We start from the raw sequence: 16,715 nt of genomic DNA on the forward strand, positions 1-16,715 counted from the left end.
CCAGTGAAAACAGGCATCTTTCTCACCCCCTGTCTTGGCAGAAGTGCGTGATGAGTGTTCGTCAGCAGTCACGAGAGAACTTGTTTGAAGGGTTGTCTACAGACAGAGGTTTTTCCAGTTGATTGGCCCACTTGTGCAGTATGACATGACCTTTAATTATACAGTCAAACACTACTTTTCCACCAAGCATTTGCCTCGTTCACTGCACAAGATGTATGAGAGTGCACTGGGAATTGAATTGGGTTGGGCAATAAGGGAAATTACTGATTAGGGGTATCTCAACTTAGTAAAATGAGGACGCCACTGCAGTTTGATGATCATTCTTGCATCTTTAATCTTTCAAGCCAGGCAGACAGACAACTAACTACCTCACAGATTTATTCATAGCCACAGGAATTTAAAAAGATGAGCAGACACCCTGATTGAATCCATAGGTCTATCTAACCCTGAGTTCTGTCTCTGACAGAGATCAAAAGTAGGTGCATGTGAAATAGTTTAAGGACAAGATGGTGCTACCTGCAGGTATTGCCTAAACTGCCATGCTTTTGTGGCTCAAGGATTTCCTAATTTGGAGGAGTCTTTGATGTAAATATTGAACCTCAGTAAATTGCTTTTCACCAGCATCCCATCAAAGTCCTTTTAATCTTTTTCCATATGCTGTCTTCTCTGGCAAGGCTAATGGCTCACCTCCTAGGCTTGGCTTAAGCCTGCCATTTGCTGGCTTCTTGAGAATGATCAGTCCCTATCCATTCTCATTATACAAGTCATGCATATGTCTCATATTCTTCCAGAAAAGGATGCTGAGCAGAAGCCAGAGGATGTATCCAGGGTCCCAGAAAGCTTGTAACATGCCCAGAGGGCAGCCAGCCTTCATTTGTGTTGTTATCCTTGATAGCTTGGCCTGCCTGCCTATGCAGTTGTCAGATATAGACATACTCTGTTGTGTTTCTGCTTCAGTGGCTCTTGGAAAAAAGACAGCTGATGGCTGAAATAGAAGATTTGAGGGAGTGGATGAGTGGTCTTTTGGCCTAGTTGAGGGCCACTGTACACAACGATGGGATTTTCTCTCTGCTGCTGCCACAGAATTTCTGTGTGGTGCTGAGCTAGAAACTTTTCCCAGATGGCATTTGAAATCACAGGGTTTGATTTGTAGAAGTGCTGAGCACTCACAGCTGCAGTTGACGTCATTGAGAGCTGTACTTTGTACATACAAAGTGCTGCTTCATGCCAGCTTCCCTGAAAAATCAGTCCCTTCGTGTCTCTTATCAGTCATTGCAATTAACAGATGCTTTTGACCTGGATTTCTTAATGTTCTGTTTTCCCTCTTTGTAATGGAGGACTGATACCACCCTGCATCATGAGTATTAGATTTCTAAATTCTCAGGCCCTACCACAAAAAGCATCACAGTGCAGCCAACTCAAATAGTAACTATGCAATTCAGGTGGGATTTCCACCCTGTGTGGGGAATGAGGTCAAAAACTCTACAATGACACAACAGGATATGGCATGAGTACCTGGAGAGTGCCTTCTGACAAGGGCATGTAGTGAGAGAACAAAGGGTAATGAACTAATAATAAACTGAAAGAGGGCAGGTTTAGATTAGATATAGGGAAGAAATTCTTCACTGTGAGACCCCGGAACAGATTACCCAGAGAAGCTGTGGATGCCCCATCCCTGGCAGTGATTAAGGACAGGTTGGACGGGACTTTGAGCAACCTGGTCTAGAGGAGGGTATCCCTCACCATGGCAGGGGGGTTGAACTACGTGACCTTTGAGGTCACTTTCAGCCCAAATCATTCTATGATTCTGTGATTCTGTCTACATATTCCACTGCCGTTAACCATTCTGGGCACTGATCTCAAACACACACACACAAATACATATAATGATCATGTAACAGGCAAGTTTTTTATTTACTGGAGGAAAAATTTATATTGCCCAAGTAGCCTTAGTTCTGATATGTCCTATTTTTCATTAATTTTCCCAGAACTTTTCAGGGTGTTTGTTTAGACAGTCAACCCAATCCTATTTGCATTTTTAAATCCTTGTAAAGTATTTTTGTTTGCATTTTGCCTTTTAGAAAATACTTGCAACAACAAACGTCTGGACCTTGTCTTCATCATTGACAGCTCTCGCAGTGTACAACATTATGACTTCGAAAAAGTGAAAGAATTCATTTTAACCATCTTGCAATTCCTGGACATCAGCCCCGATGCCACCCGGGTAGGTCTGATTCAGTACGGCAGCACAGTCAAACAGGAGTTCTCACTGAAGACCTTCAGGCGGAAGCAGGACATTGAAAGAGCAGTGAAGAGGATGATGCACCTGGCCACTGGCACCATGACTGGGCTGGCTCTGCAGTACGCAGTGAACATTGCATTTTCAGAGTCAGAAGGAGCTCGGCCTCTGAAGCAGAATGTGCCCCGGATTATCATGATAGTGACGGATGGGAGACCTCAGGATCCGGTGGCAGAGATTGCTGCTAAAGCACGTAACTCAGGAATCCTAATTTTTGCCATTGGCGTGGGAAGAGTAGATATGAACACTCTGAAGTCCATTGGGAGTGAACCACATGAGGAGCATGTTTTTCTGGTTGCTAATTTCAGTCAGATTGAAACACTGACTTCTGTCTTCCAGACTAAACTTTGTGGTAAGAATTTTATCTCTAGATTTGAATGCACAGATGAAAGTAAAACACAAAAAAATATATAATATAATATAATTAAACTTTTTTTACAGTAAACCTTATCTTTTAGAATATATGTATTGAAGGTAACTACCCAGACAACATTCAGAACAGCAGTCAGACATCTGGGGTAAAACTAATGCTACTGCTAGGTACCATAAAATGTGGTCTAATTCCTAATGGTCATAAGCGGTGAGGCAAACACACATATGATTTTCCTATTTACTGAATAATAGCAATGCATTTACAGCCCTCTGCTGTTTTAATATAAGTTGTTTCATCTATTCACTTTAAGTGTGATCTCCCTTAGTAGTGAAACTTTAAACTGATAAACAGTCTTTCGGTTGTTTAAATATTCTGTGAAGTTTATATATTCTTCTTCCAAAGCTTACATATTAATTCTGTGCAAACAGTAATTTTTGTACCTGTGACTGGAAGTGAGACACAGACATGGCAGTGTTTGTATTCCATCTATTTGAAACACAGAAAATTAGGAAAAGCCATTACAGTTATATTCATTCATACAATAAAGTAAATAATATTTTAATAGGTATTAATTTACAACAGATATCACTTCCATCTGTAATTCCCTTTACAAGAAATTACCCTTGACAAATATCAAGGCATACGTAATTGATTTTATTCCAATCTGTATAGTTAGTATAATTCTCTTTTTTATTTTTCCCAGGATAAAAATGAAAGTGCTTCATAGAGATTTGACATTAATCTAAGGCATTTTCAGCAGAGTCCAGAAAAAGAATGCGTGGTGAGATTTAATGCTCACTCATCTCTAGGGATGCTTTTGCCAGAAAAGAACTGAGGCTTATTGTAAGGATAGTCTGGAGATTTTTCCTTACTTGGTCTTTTCCAAAATTGTTTCAAAGAGCAGCTGAACTGCATCAGCACAAAACACCAACACAAACATTCATCAGATAATAGATTTTTTCCCCCTGTTTCTTCCTTGCTGTATTATTAGCTGGCATAGTAAGATATATTTAAAAACCAAGAAAAAGTAAACTAATCAAGGATTGAGAGTTTAAATAGAATGAATAGCAAATGCTTCAAAACACCATCTCATCGGACTTCTTTAATTGTCTTTTAGAAACAAATTCAGCACAAATACTGTTTACTTGTTTTTTTTTCTGACTAGGCAGTGTCCAATAAGTTTATTAGAGTTTTATGGCTCACTTTTCATCAAACACATGGGTTCCCCAATAAAACCACCCCCCTGCAGATGGAGAAGTATGGAAGTGACAAGGATTACAGTTGCCTCCCCTTCTCAGGGAATGCCTCCATGGTATTTGTTGTGCTGGGCATTGAAAGTGAGATCCTAAGATGTACTTAAAAACTCATAGCCGGTTGCAACATAGCCAGTTTAAGCTGCTAGATTCATATGGATTTTAACTTAAGGTACTAAATTGCAGGTAGGATCTTAAATATTTTATTGGTTCTTGACTGCGAAGCAGGATTTATCTCTTGCTGAATCTCAAGAGAGCATCTAAGCTCTGCTTCTTGAGAACCTGCATTCCTCCTGGGAAATGTGATTAGCTTTTTTAAGTCCTCCCAGAGGACTCAGGTGTGGACCCAGAGGCAATGTCCTTCTAGCTGAGTTGAACATCTGGACACTTTGTTTCTTTGCTAAGGCAATTGAAGGCAACCCTCTAGTCAAGTCTCCTGTCACGTCCAGCCTCTTGCTAAATTGGAGTTTCCCTACAGTTGCTGCCTCTGGCTGCTAAATATCTGGGGATATCAGGTTCAGCAGTTGAAGCAAGGAGATCCCAAAGGCCTCTTTTTTTATTACTAGTCAGCAAGGTAAAACAGAAGCAAGGAGTATCCTGGGAAATCAGAGGAATAGACAGGAGTTGAAAACTCAGAGGAATGTAAATGGAAGTGGGGATAGAATCCAGGAAAGGATATGGAGATTAGAAGAAGTGTGAGAAAGACAAAACTTGGGATGGAGCAGTCAGGGACAAATAAAGTTTGTATTATATTCCTGTAAAGTAGATAGTGGTGTCATCTCCATTTTATGTTGGAGAAATGGAGGCACAGAAACAGGTTTAAGTCTGTCAAGATCACCCACTAACTTTAAATATTTTACTCAGTGCAATTCCTGGTGTGATCTTCTGGGGTAGTTAACATTTTTGGACTAATGCACCATACTATTCACAGCTCTGCAGCCGTCACATTCTGGCAAATCCAGATTCAGGTGTCCCTATCTGAACAGATACAGCATGAAGGTTGATGCTTCCTTGAAGATACAGTTATTGTTGGCTTGCCCAAAACCAAATAAGGACCCTGTGACATAGAGACAAAATATAATTCACAACAAGGCTCATGTTCAAATTCCTTAACTATGATATCACCTTTCCATTGCTTCAGTCCCTGTCTGTGACCACCAAACACCTCCTGCAACAGGTAAGGTTGCAGAAATCATTCAGAGAGCAGGCTCCTTCATCACAGAAATTAGACTGATGACTGGTGCTTTGAAATGGGTGCAACAGAGACATTTGGGAAAAAAAAAATGTGATAATATGTGGGAGGATTGGTAACACATGGTAACACTGTATTCTTAGAAGGAACCTAGTTATTGGGATGCTTGTCATTGAATGCTTTCATTTTCAGAATGACAGAAAGATGAAAAGACAAGAAGTCAAAGCAGGTCTATATTCCCATAAATAAAAGTACTTGAGAAGTTTTATTATGGAAGGAAGTTATGAGATCCAAGAAGCTGATTAGGAGATTTGGGAATTGTGGTGGTTTGTGTATTAGTAATAAATGCCTAATTCTTGTAACCATTTCAAAGATGTGGTTTTTTCCACAAGTACCACACATACCACATGTTAAGTTATTTATCAGACTTCTGTTGTGGCTTCTAGAAGATTACTGTTAATATCTATTCCATAAATTTTGAGCTTTTTTTTACCTAGCACATTAAGGAGCATATTGATTCCTAATTGCTGTTGAGCAAAATCAGTTATAGAAATGACATACAAGCAATACTCCAGTGGAAAGAAAACATCTGGGAGATTTCCAAATTCCCAAATACTGCTCTGGAGAAAACAGTTCAATGATGAACTTGACAAAACGGGCCCGCCATTCTCTTTCTTTTTTACTGTCTCAGTTTGTTGCTTTTTACTACTTGCTATTAGAGACATAAAATACAAACAGATTAGAAAGAGACCCAGAAAGACTTACAATCTGGAGTGTAGCTCAGCTCAGCAACTGCTTAATGAATCTTGGACATGCATGTCCTCAGTGTCATCATGTACTACTTGCATATTCCACAGCATTAATAACTAAGCAAGCAAAATATTCTCTTCATTAATTTGTTTTCTAGTAATTCTTCTTCTTTAGTATTGTGCTGTGGGGTCATTTTCTTCATTCAGGAAATCAAACTTCCTCTAAAGCAGTTTATATTTAAATTCCACTTATTTTCTAAATTTGAATATGGTAGGGTTGTTGTGTTGTCTTCTTGGGACCATGAAATAATTAGTGTTTTCGAATACCCTCTTGTGTATTTTTATTTTCTTAAGCTCCCACTTTTGTCTTTACAAGCAACACTTAATTTGAAATTTCTAAATTACTTCAATAAAATTTTCTACACCATTTTTTTGTGACCACAGGTAATTCAGGCCAACAGTTAATAATGTTTTACTCTTTTTCTTTCAGTGCCTCATATGTGCAGTACAGTTGAGCATCGCTGTGATCACTTCTGCATAAACACTCCTGGCTCTTACCTATGCAGATGTAAACAAGGATACATTCTGAATCCTGACCAGAAGACTTGCAGCAGTATGTTATCTTACTTAATTTTTCCCTTCCGTGCTCCCAAAAAGTGCTTAACATCACACACCCTTTCTGATTGCCTCATAAAGAACTGAGGTCAGTATATAATCAACGTTAATCATCAGAAAGAGTCTAGAAGGGTGGAGTTGTAAATTTTTTTCTTGCTTTGTGTGAAATTCTTATTAACCTTTATGAAATTTTGGTAATTTGCTGAATAATTTATAATAACAAACTTTATTTCACTTTAATTTTGATCTTTGTAATCACTATTTTTTAAGTTCATTGTAACTGGCTTTCTAGTAATCCACAGCAAATTACATTAGGGGGATATGCCAGAATTATTTCTGTGTCCACCATTATTTTAAATAAATTATGTAATACTATTTTTAATTACTTGTGGAAATTGTACTTGTCTAAAATTCAGATTCTTATCCTACAACATTATATGGATTAAAATGAATATGACAGATGTTTTTCTTCTGGGCCAGAAGAAAAATTTGGAAAATGTCTTCTCAAGAAGCTGTGGGAGATAGTCATTGTGAGACCATAGGATGTACTGCTCACAACTGATAATTTAGAATTAGGGGGAATGATGTAGGCTCAGATTCTATCCTTGTGTTTGATGTCCTACATCTCAGGAGAGCACCCTAAAACAATCAGGTAGTGTGGGATTAATGGATTCTGAGTCTCTTTTGCTTAGTGTTGTATTTTAGATCAAATAGTTAGTGACCACTGAAACAGTGAGAGTATGTCAGTACCTGAAGTGATTCTGTATCTCTGGCGTTAAAATCCTTGCATGTGCAGTGGGACACATGGTTTCGGACAGAGCCTCAGTAAATAGTATGAGATCAAAAGAATGTCAGCAGTGGACTGATCAGGGCATTCTAACTCCTGCATGGAGGCATCTTCAGACCTTTTGGACTTCAGCAGGAAGCCACTTTTGAGCTGTTGAGCTAGGAGAATCTTTGCTTTCTATTCCTTCCCATCAGCATCCTTCACCAAATGTAGGCATCTGTCATATCCATGTCTGTGAATTACGAGGCAATGTTTTGTGTTAAATTGAACAAATCTAACACTTCATTTGTGGTTTTGTTTCCTTGATGGGAAAAAAAGTGCAATCTGGAATATTTCCTAATTATTATTTGGTAGCAACTCAGCCAATACAAGAATAGTGACCAGGAAAATTTTTCATAGAATCTATTTTCTCTGCTCCAGCATATTTGCTACAACTGCCGAAAGAAGGTGGTCAGATGGTATAATCATCATGACAAATGATGGCTCCAACTATGTAATCACATTTTAATAGTATTCTCTAACATATTCTATTCCCTGTGTCCCTTTAAATGCTTCTCATTTAAAACTTTTGTATCCTTTAAACCTTTCTTTTAAACCCTCTACATGCTATTAAATTTCTTGAAGAATTTTTAACAAAGAATTTTTTCTTTCAATTTTCTGAAATTTATTTGAAATTCAAAATTTATCTTCTTTTTTAATTGTTCTTCACACGTTGTCCCTATCCCTATCCCTTACATCAGTTTTGGTAATTGAACTTGTCTATCTTCAGTCTATTAAAAAAAATTAATTACGAGTATGAAAAACTCTTTTTTTATTGTCTCTTCTTTTTTACTGTGTTATGTTTCCATAGTTTTTGTCAGCCAGTAATCAGTAATTTTGCTTCAAATTACTGATTGATTTCCAAGAGTTTTGGGACTGTGGGTAATTTTCCTACTGGTGACCCATGCACAGTTGCCCTCAATATGTTCCCTCTATACCATTTTTGAAGCCCTTTGCTGCACTGATTTACTTTCTTTTTCAGCTATGGCTTCTATTAGTTTTCCCCACCTACCTGTCACACACAATTTCCCTGATTGTGTACTTGCTTTGATCATCAATCAGAAGATACAGACTGAAGTTTGATAAATATGAAAGGGAAATTAGAGTGTTTGTAGCCTACTTCTAAAGGTCTTGCTTTTACAGTACCAAAGTATAAACTAATTTGAGCAATTAGCACTGGGAATCTAACATGGAGAGCCATTCAAACTGGCCTTAAATGTGCTGGGATGGTGCTAATCCTTGGTGAAGGAGGGAGAGGATACATAGCAGTCTGGAGAAGGTCAAACCTTTATGTCTAAAACCCTCACGGAGATGTAACAGAATTCATGAGGACAGGGAGCCAAGCCTAGACAATTGGGAGAGCTTAGTTCTGAAGGTAGGAGAAACCATGGTGACAAAAAAACCCACAGGCTGGGAGTTTACCTTCATTGGCTGTTAATGAAGCAGGAAGGGTTAATCGGGACACTTTTGCTGTGGGCCCATGGGGGCCCCCTACACCCCCTGTACACTTTTAGTTTGCCTTAAGCTATATTTTGTAAGCTGCATTTTGCACAAGAAGACTCTGTCCTGTGCTGAGGGCATCAGACCTTAAAGGAACCACAACAAACACTGGGCAAAGAACCCCAGTCCCATAAATCTCATCCAGAGGAGCCAAGGTGACATCTCAATAGGTGAAATAGGCCCAAAGCCAAGAGTTTCTCTAAGGCTGAGCGATCAGAACACAGAAACAATAGAAGGAACGAAAGGTCCCCAAGGTGAGGTGAGGATGAGGATTAAAAAACAGCCCCCAGGATGAAGGCAAACAGGAACTCCCACCAAAATATTCCTCAAAATGGAAACCACGCCTCAATCTCCGCCCCAACTTCACCTGTTATGAATATTGTAATCAAATGATGCAATAATATGAATATGTAAAATTATGTTGTAATCATGATCAAGATATTGTATAAATTACCTGTTCTTACTGAATCACTTTGGAGTTTTTACCTGGCCTGAATGGGTAAATCTCCCCGGCGTCGTCGATAATCAGTAAATACCTTGCTGCTTATGGACTTAAAACTCTGAGCAGTTTTACTCACCTGCCCCTTTTTCTGGGCATCATTAATTTGCCCACAAGTTCACAAAGACAACATGTTCCTCACCTGACCTCTGAAAAGAATAAATCTTCAACATGTTTATGTAAAGTCCAATCCATAATGAACATAAACCAGATGTATTTATCTAAGGTCTGGATGTATTTGGCAGCTTTTTCATGAACAAATAGTTTCCTTATACACATTTTCACACTTTCTAAATTAAACAGTGCAGAAAAGATGAAAGATATGTACCTAAAGTTATATTCTCTTTTCATTCTTCTGTACCTAAAATTAGACTCTGTTTTCATTCTTCTGCTCCCTTTTCTTTTAATGCTGTAAGGGTACACCACAGTACAATCACTGAAGTGATTCAGTTCTTAAAAACCCTTAACCAAATGGCTTCAATCAGCAATGAACTGACTTTTCTTCAGGCTGGAGTATAGTGCATTTCTGCCTTGAATAGATGATAATTCTGTTCCTTGATAAATTTCATTATAACATTATTTCTAAAAAAGATATTTCCTTACATGAAAAGAAGAAAATATCCTATAGTTGTGATTTTTTGCTTTCCACATGGGAGAGCTGGAAAAGGCAACTCAGCTCTCTTCCAGAGCAAAACTAGGGAGAAAATAGTAATTTTGTTTAACTTGAAATATTCTTACGTTTGTTTCATTATGATGGTTTTGCACCCATGCAAAGGATGCTCCTTTCACATGCTGTGGTCTAACTTTTCTAGAGGAAAGTGGTTTTGTGTCAGATAATGAGTGTTCTTTACTCATTACATTGTATTTGTTTGTTTAACTAATCTCTTCCATTCTTTTCTAAGATGCTCAAATCTTACATTAATATACAAAATTATACAAAAGAGGAAATGTAGCTGAAACAAGCTGGAAAATTATCTATTTGTCGGTGTTTATACTGGAACAAAAGAGTTAAACGACTGTTTATGCTTCTCATCGTGCCGCTTGATATGAAGCAGACAGCTATAAAAGAAAATTCGTTTTTGCTTGGCTAGTTTCCTCAAACATGTTCCAAAAGCCTATTCTGTAGCTGTAAATGACCATTATGTGTTGAGCAGTCTTTGAGTAACACAAAGTACATTGCTTTCCAGAGCTTTCGCTGGGGAAACTTGAGGTTCTCATAAAGCTTTAGTCTGTTGAAAAGAAAGCCCAGTGTGCTTCACTTGGCTAGGTGCTGGACTGACCTCATTTGTCATTGTGATTTTATTTATGAGATCTTTTGCTTGGGAGGGGTAACTTGCTACAGTATTTCGCACAAAACTGAGGAAGTCTAAAACTCAGAAATGGAATATCCCCAGGTCTTTTGGTGTTGAGTTTTCCTTTTCTTTTCCTTTACAACTTCATCATTATTTATCTGGTTATGCAAAAAAACCCCCAACAATAACAAAAAACCAAAACAAACAAAAAACCCCCCCCAAACCAACCAACCAACAAAACCCACCAAAAAACAACAGCAACAACAAAACAAAAAACTCAAACAAAACAAAAAAAAAAAAAAAAAAAAAAAATATTTTTTTTTTTTTTTTTTTTTTTTTCAAAAAAAGCCCTGAGGGATGCCCTTCGAACTTTTTAGAGAAACATACATGAAGCAACTCTACTAGGCATCATTGGCCCATCAGTAGTCATTGCCTTTGGCTGAAGGAAGGAGTTCCTCAGCTTTTGAGTGACTGATCCTGCTGGCTTTTACTGTTTGACAGAGCACTGGCATGATCTGTGTTAAAATGAGCTCATCTCTAAAGAGCTGTCCATAGCTTCCTGAAATTTACTTTTGATCTATAATCTACCTGTGCATTGTAGAAAGTCAAAGAATTTCATATTCATGCAATTATGTTTTTATGTAGCTCAGGACCTCTGTGCTGTGGAGAAACATGCCTGTGAGCAGATTTGTGTGAACACACCTGGGTCCTACGTCTGCCAGTGTTATGAAGGGTATGAGCTCGATGCAAATGGAAAGAATTGTGTCGGTGAGTATCAGTTCAGCACTTCATATTTATCTCTTAACACAAACCAAAGGGAAATTCAATGTAAATGAGTATCCAGTTTAGCCATAGACAGTGAGGATGAGTTCTCCTATATGAGTGGTAGAGGAGGGAGAAATGCATAACTGGCATGTTTGTAGACCTTTACTGGCAATAAATGGTGTCTTGGGAAAATTGTTCCAACCAATTTCACACAGAAAATAACATTGCTGTTTTGAAATAAAACACAAGATGTTTTATTTGGGATCCATGTAGGTGGCCGGCAGTGTACTGGCATGATATATGTGGCCATTAAAAAACAAAGCCAGACAAACTCAGTAGCTCCTCTTCAAACAGAAGTTATGCACAGAAAAACCTCAAAGTGGACAATTTCTTGATATTTATTTCATTTGATTTTGAGGTCACGTGAGTGGAGATTTCAAACCCTTTTAGTGAAGATGGCCTTAAGGAAAGTTTAGCCTCCTTAAGAACCCATCCACTGTCTGCCTTTAATTTTCTCTATGAGCAATAAAGAAGTAAAGCTCTAAGAATTACAGCTCAGAAGAAGGAGTGTAGAAATACAGTACAATAATTTTTTGACACAAAACATACTTCCTTCTCTATTACCATGTACGTATCTTTCTCTTCGTTTCCATTTATACACAGTAAATGGAGTATAATCTTTTTGCCTATTTGCCTTGTACATTTTTCATCCCATGCTGCATTCTGAGAAAATATTGTCTTCTGGTATCCACCACAAAAAAAAAACCCTAGTGAGACCTTGATGAAAAATTGCATTGTTTGTTAGGTACTCTCTTCAGGCAAGCACTTAAATGCATGCTTAATTTCAAACATATATTGAAATACCATGGAAATGAATCCCAGTGAATCCTTGCCCCCAAATCTGCCACAGGCCACCACAATGCTTTTGTCCAACACCTTCTTTCTCATTGTTTTAAAACAACTCTAACATAATATATCTGTCTTTTATTGCCTCCACAGAGCTATTGCCTTGTAGGATAACCTTGTTTTGAGATGCAAAATAGGTGGCAGTTTATGGAACTTATAATGGTTATTTAGGCAAGTTAGATGGTCTGGCCCAAATTTCTACATCTAACATTCCATTGAAGTTCATCCAATACCCTTAGCTGATCCTCATGACCTTTACCTATCTTAGGATAAAGGATATGATTCTCTACTATTTATTTGACTATATCCTGACACAGAAAATCTGTAACTTGTGTTGGTAGGTTCTTTCATCCCCAGTTCTTTCCTATCATACATTCTAATCCAAAATATTCATGTTAGTGTCATCAGCTGTTGTTACTATTTGGAATGGTTCAATGTATATTAAATATGTTTGACCTTAGCAGAATTTAGCTTCTTTACCTTTCTTGAACAGCAAAAGCTTGTCTGGGTAATTTGTGATTTTGATGGTAATTTTTCTGCAAATCCTATTGGCTGTCAACCTCCAGAATCTGATTTTTCAGGTTTGAACAATTTGACATTTTTGAGGAATATGCTACTACTAAGAATTTACAGGTTCCCCAGATGTGATCACCAGTGAATAATCTGATAAAGGAGACCATGTGTACCATTGACTCAGTAGTGAAAACTCTCAGTTTTCCTTACTCTTAAGCTATTTAACCCTTTCTTTCTGAGAAGTATTTATTATCAAAAGAGCTGGATCAGAAAAAAGATCTTGATGTACACATATACTAGAGACCACTGAGTACAATAACAATTTTGCAAAAAGCAGTGACTTCCTTAAGGTAACTCTCTCCTCATGCAGAGAATGAAGAGGGAATTTCAGTAGGAAATACCCATTGTGGTTCTCTCAAAGAGCCGGAGGTTTCCCTTTGAGGTATCTAATACTTCTAAAGTTTTAGCTCCCCAAAAGCAAATGAAAAAGTGCAGAAAACTCATTTCACAGGCATGTTTATTAAGATCTTTCTGATGGGCTAAATGAAGGATCAAAGGCAATTCTAATTGCTTTATTGATATATATTAGACAGTTACCCGAATGGCAATAATTAAATGAAATCTCGCTGCCAGAATTCACAATGTATCTATTCAAAATGACCACTGAACAGCCAATCACTCTTGAGTGTTTGCAACATACAGTTTATGAACAAATTTGAAGACTAAATATTTTAAACTTTCTGCTCTGGTGGGCAGAGCACTACCACTTTGCCTTTTTGAACACCTTTTCATGTGAACGAAGTCCTGTCAGTTGAAGTTTGGTGGTTATGAGCCATTCTTTCTCCGTCATGCTGCTGGACACTCAGTCTCTCCACCTTCTTGGTGTTGCTGGACATGCTGCCCTCTCTTTCCTGGCACTAGTGCTAGACTGTCTCCATATTGCTGCAGCTGTTGGGCTTAGGTCCTCTTCACCTGGCAGTGGTTTGGCTGCTGGCACCTCTCTGCATTCCGGGCACTGCTAGATTTTTTGGCTGCTTTTTAGGTTTGTATGAGTCTTCCATGAGTCTGCTCTACTCTTCCCCCTCGTTCTTTTTCATCCTCCTTATGCCTCTGTCACATTTTCTTCCTACTCTTTTCTTCTACCCTTCTCCTTAACTTACTTGGTTCTCCTGACCCTGAGTAACCCATACACACATCATGGGAGTAAAACCACTGTACAAGAGAAAGGTGAGCCACACTGTCCAGAGTTCAGAGAGGTCGGTGTAAGCACCCAGATTGCAGAACTGGTAACTGGAAATGAAAGATGGCACTTTCCACTTACTAACTAATTCTGAGCAACAAAAACAGGGCAGAACAAACCTAGGGAGATGACAACTGAATTAATAGTTTGCTCGCTAAAAAGGACATTAGTTCATAATTTAGAAAAACTTATCATTGAAATAGTCATGACATAACAGTAAATCAGTCAGATCTCTAAGTGTTCACTTTCTAATGTATATCTCATGACTCAGTATAGAAATATGAAAATAATGAAACTTCTACAAATTGGGAAAATATTATTTTGCTTTGCTGTCATACAAACTGTGTATATTTTCTGCATACCAACTAAAGGATTACAGTACTTAGTATGAGAAATAGAAATTTACCATTTTTCTCAGTCTTTTCAGGAAAATTCCACTCTGTAGTCAACTTACCTACCTGCTGACTGGAATACCGTTGACAAGTTTCCCTTCTTAACAAGTACCACCACAATGAAACATGAAGCTAAAACTGAAATGAGTCAATTACTAGGGCAAATCTGCAAGGCTAAGCCTGCCTGTAATTAATGCAATTTGTATACAAAATTATTAGGAAAAAAAAAGGAATAATACTTATCTCCAAAAGCAACTGTCAAGTGAATGTTCTTACTTCTTAACTGTGTTAGTGGAAAGGCATAATTTAAATTATTATGCTCATTGTTCTTACAGGTCAGCAGACCTAATTCTGTCAGTAAGAGATCCTCAGAAGGCTATAAATGCTAAAAAGTAAGCCTGAAAAAATTAGTTATTTATTTTGTTGAGTTTGTTTCCTTTCTGTCCAAGGTACATTGGTAACAGTACAACCACAAAAAACCACAGAGATTGTAAGTGCTTAGGGGTCATATTTGCTCAGATGCTGATAATAAAACATTTTAAGAGCTGTTTAGTTGTCTCTAAAAAAACAAAGCTGGTGAAAGTGCTGGAAGAAATGTCCTGTGAGGAGCAGCAGAGGACTCTGGGTTTGTCTAGTTTGGAGAAGAGGCTGAGGACAACTCATCTCTCTCTACAACTGAATGAGGAGGGGACATGGAGAGGGAGCTCTATGTTGAGATCTTCTCCCTGTTATGCAGGGATAGGACGTACGGGAATGGTTCAAAGCTCTGCCAGGGGAGGTTTAGACTGGACATTAGGAAGCATTTCTTTATCAAGAGAGAGATCCAACACTGGAACAGGTTTCCTAGAAGAGGTGGACTTCCCAAGCTTGTCAGTGTGTAAGAGGCATTTGGACAAAACCCTTAGCAATACACTTTAACTTCTGGTCACCCCTGAACTGGTCAGACAGTTGGTCATTGTATATCCCTTCCAATGGGATATTCTATTCTCAACTTCATAACAGTTGCAGGTACTGTAGTAATAGTTTTGTTAAGGTTTAAATGCAGAGAAGCAGATGACTTTGCAGAGCAGTCTATATGGGCTGTTTCCCAGGTATGATGCTAAACAGAAAAAAAAATCATATTCTTTAGCCTACCTATTTTGTAATGTGTCTTTTAAAACGCTTGAAAATGTACATGTGATTAGAGTTAATTTAAAAGGAATGCTGACTAATTGTATGACACTTTATATCCTTGGAATACATATTCAGTAAATAGGTTTTTATATTAATCTACTCAGCCTGGAAACAGGAAGATGCATGTCAGGAAAATGGTCTCACATAGTAGCCAGTAAGTAGTTTAATTTGATTTGATTCAACACAAATATTCTTAAGGGTTAAAAGAAACTCTTTCAAAGTAACTAAATGGGTTATCTGCGTTCCTGACTAGATGACTTTGACTAAATATTGTAGCACACCTGAGTGCATAAGATTTACAAAAGCAGGGCAAGTGAAGAAATAACTGAGTTCAGTGAAACAAATTACTACCTCTTAAAGAAATTTGTGAGGCTCAGAAGTATGAAGTAGTGAAAAAATTACTCAGTTGGCAAAGAAGAACCTATCTCACTAAATGTCTGTATGAAGCTTAGCACATTACTGTCTTCTGCAGAAAGAATCAGGTATACTTTCATAATGTAGGCCTGGCAGCTCTTTGGGGACAGAGCATCAGCTTTGTGACTTATCTTTAATTTCTTCCAAGATTTTTGTTGTGAAGATACAGCTTAACCTGCAAAGAAATTGAAAAAAAAAAAAAAAAAAAAGTCCTTTAGCACTTTTGAATGGGCTTGACAGAGTAACTCTGAAGTATTACCTTATTTCTCTTTGGCAATCTAACTTGTAAATAAGGGTTTGTGTAATAAATTACAGGACTTATGAAATAAGTTTCTGCGTGTGATATTTTTTTCTTACAAAAGGCATTATATAAGCAAAATGTCAGTAGTGAATATCAGCCTGAAGCTCTCAGGCTTTGTAGTTGCAGCTGCTTTGCACAGAATAAATCTGGAGCACACTAGAGGGAATGACTGTAACAGTCCTCCATGCAGAAGATATTGCCAAGGTTCTCCTATATACTCAGACTACAGGAACAGCTCTTGAGAACTAATACAGCTGGGAGAGAACTAAGGAAAAATAGAGCAATTCCAGGATTGGGACTTGAGAGACAGAAGACAGAACTAAATCAAACAAACTTTGCTACGCCCTGGACTACAGTGTGAACATATGGACAGAGTAACATCTGAACATCTGGACTGAAGAATGGTTTCCAGA

General features: G+C 37.9%; 1 protein-coding gene across 1 annotated transcript in view; it reads left to right on the top strand.

The window, feature by feature from the left end:
- Positions 1-506: 506 nt before the first annotated feature.
- The window catches only part of MATN2 (matrilin 2), a 46,704-nt gene continuing 30,495 nt past the window's right edge, over positions 507-16,715 (top strand). Inside the window, exons 1-4 of the mRNA XM_027889283.1 lie at positions 507-522; positions 2,055-2,651; positions 6,357-6,479; positions 11,244-11,366. Coding sequence (XP_027745084.1) covers positions 507-522; positions 2,055-2,651; positions 6,357-6,479; positions 11,244-11,366 — 859 coding nt within the window. The remainder of the gene's footprint in view (positions 523-2,054; positions 2,652-6,356; positions 6,480-11,243; positions 11,367-16,715) is intronic.

The sequence above is a fragment of the Empidonax traillii genome, unplaced genomic scaffold (assembly GCF_003031625.1).
Source record: "Empidonax traillii isolate 1590-97213 ecotype Southwest subspecies unplaced genomic scaffold, ASM303162v1 scaffold257:size1394852, whole genome shotgun sequence".
In the NCBI taxonomy this organism is placed as follows: Eukaryota; Metazoa; Chordata; class Aves; order Passeriformes; family Tyrannidae; genus Empidonax; species Empidonax traillii.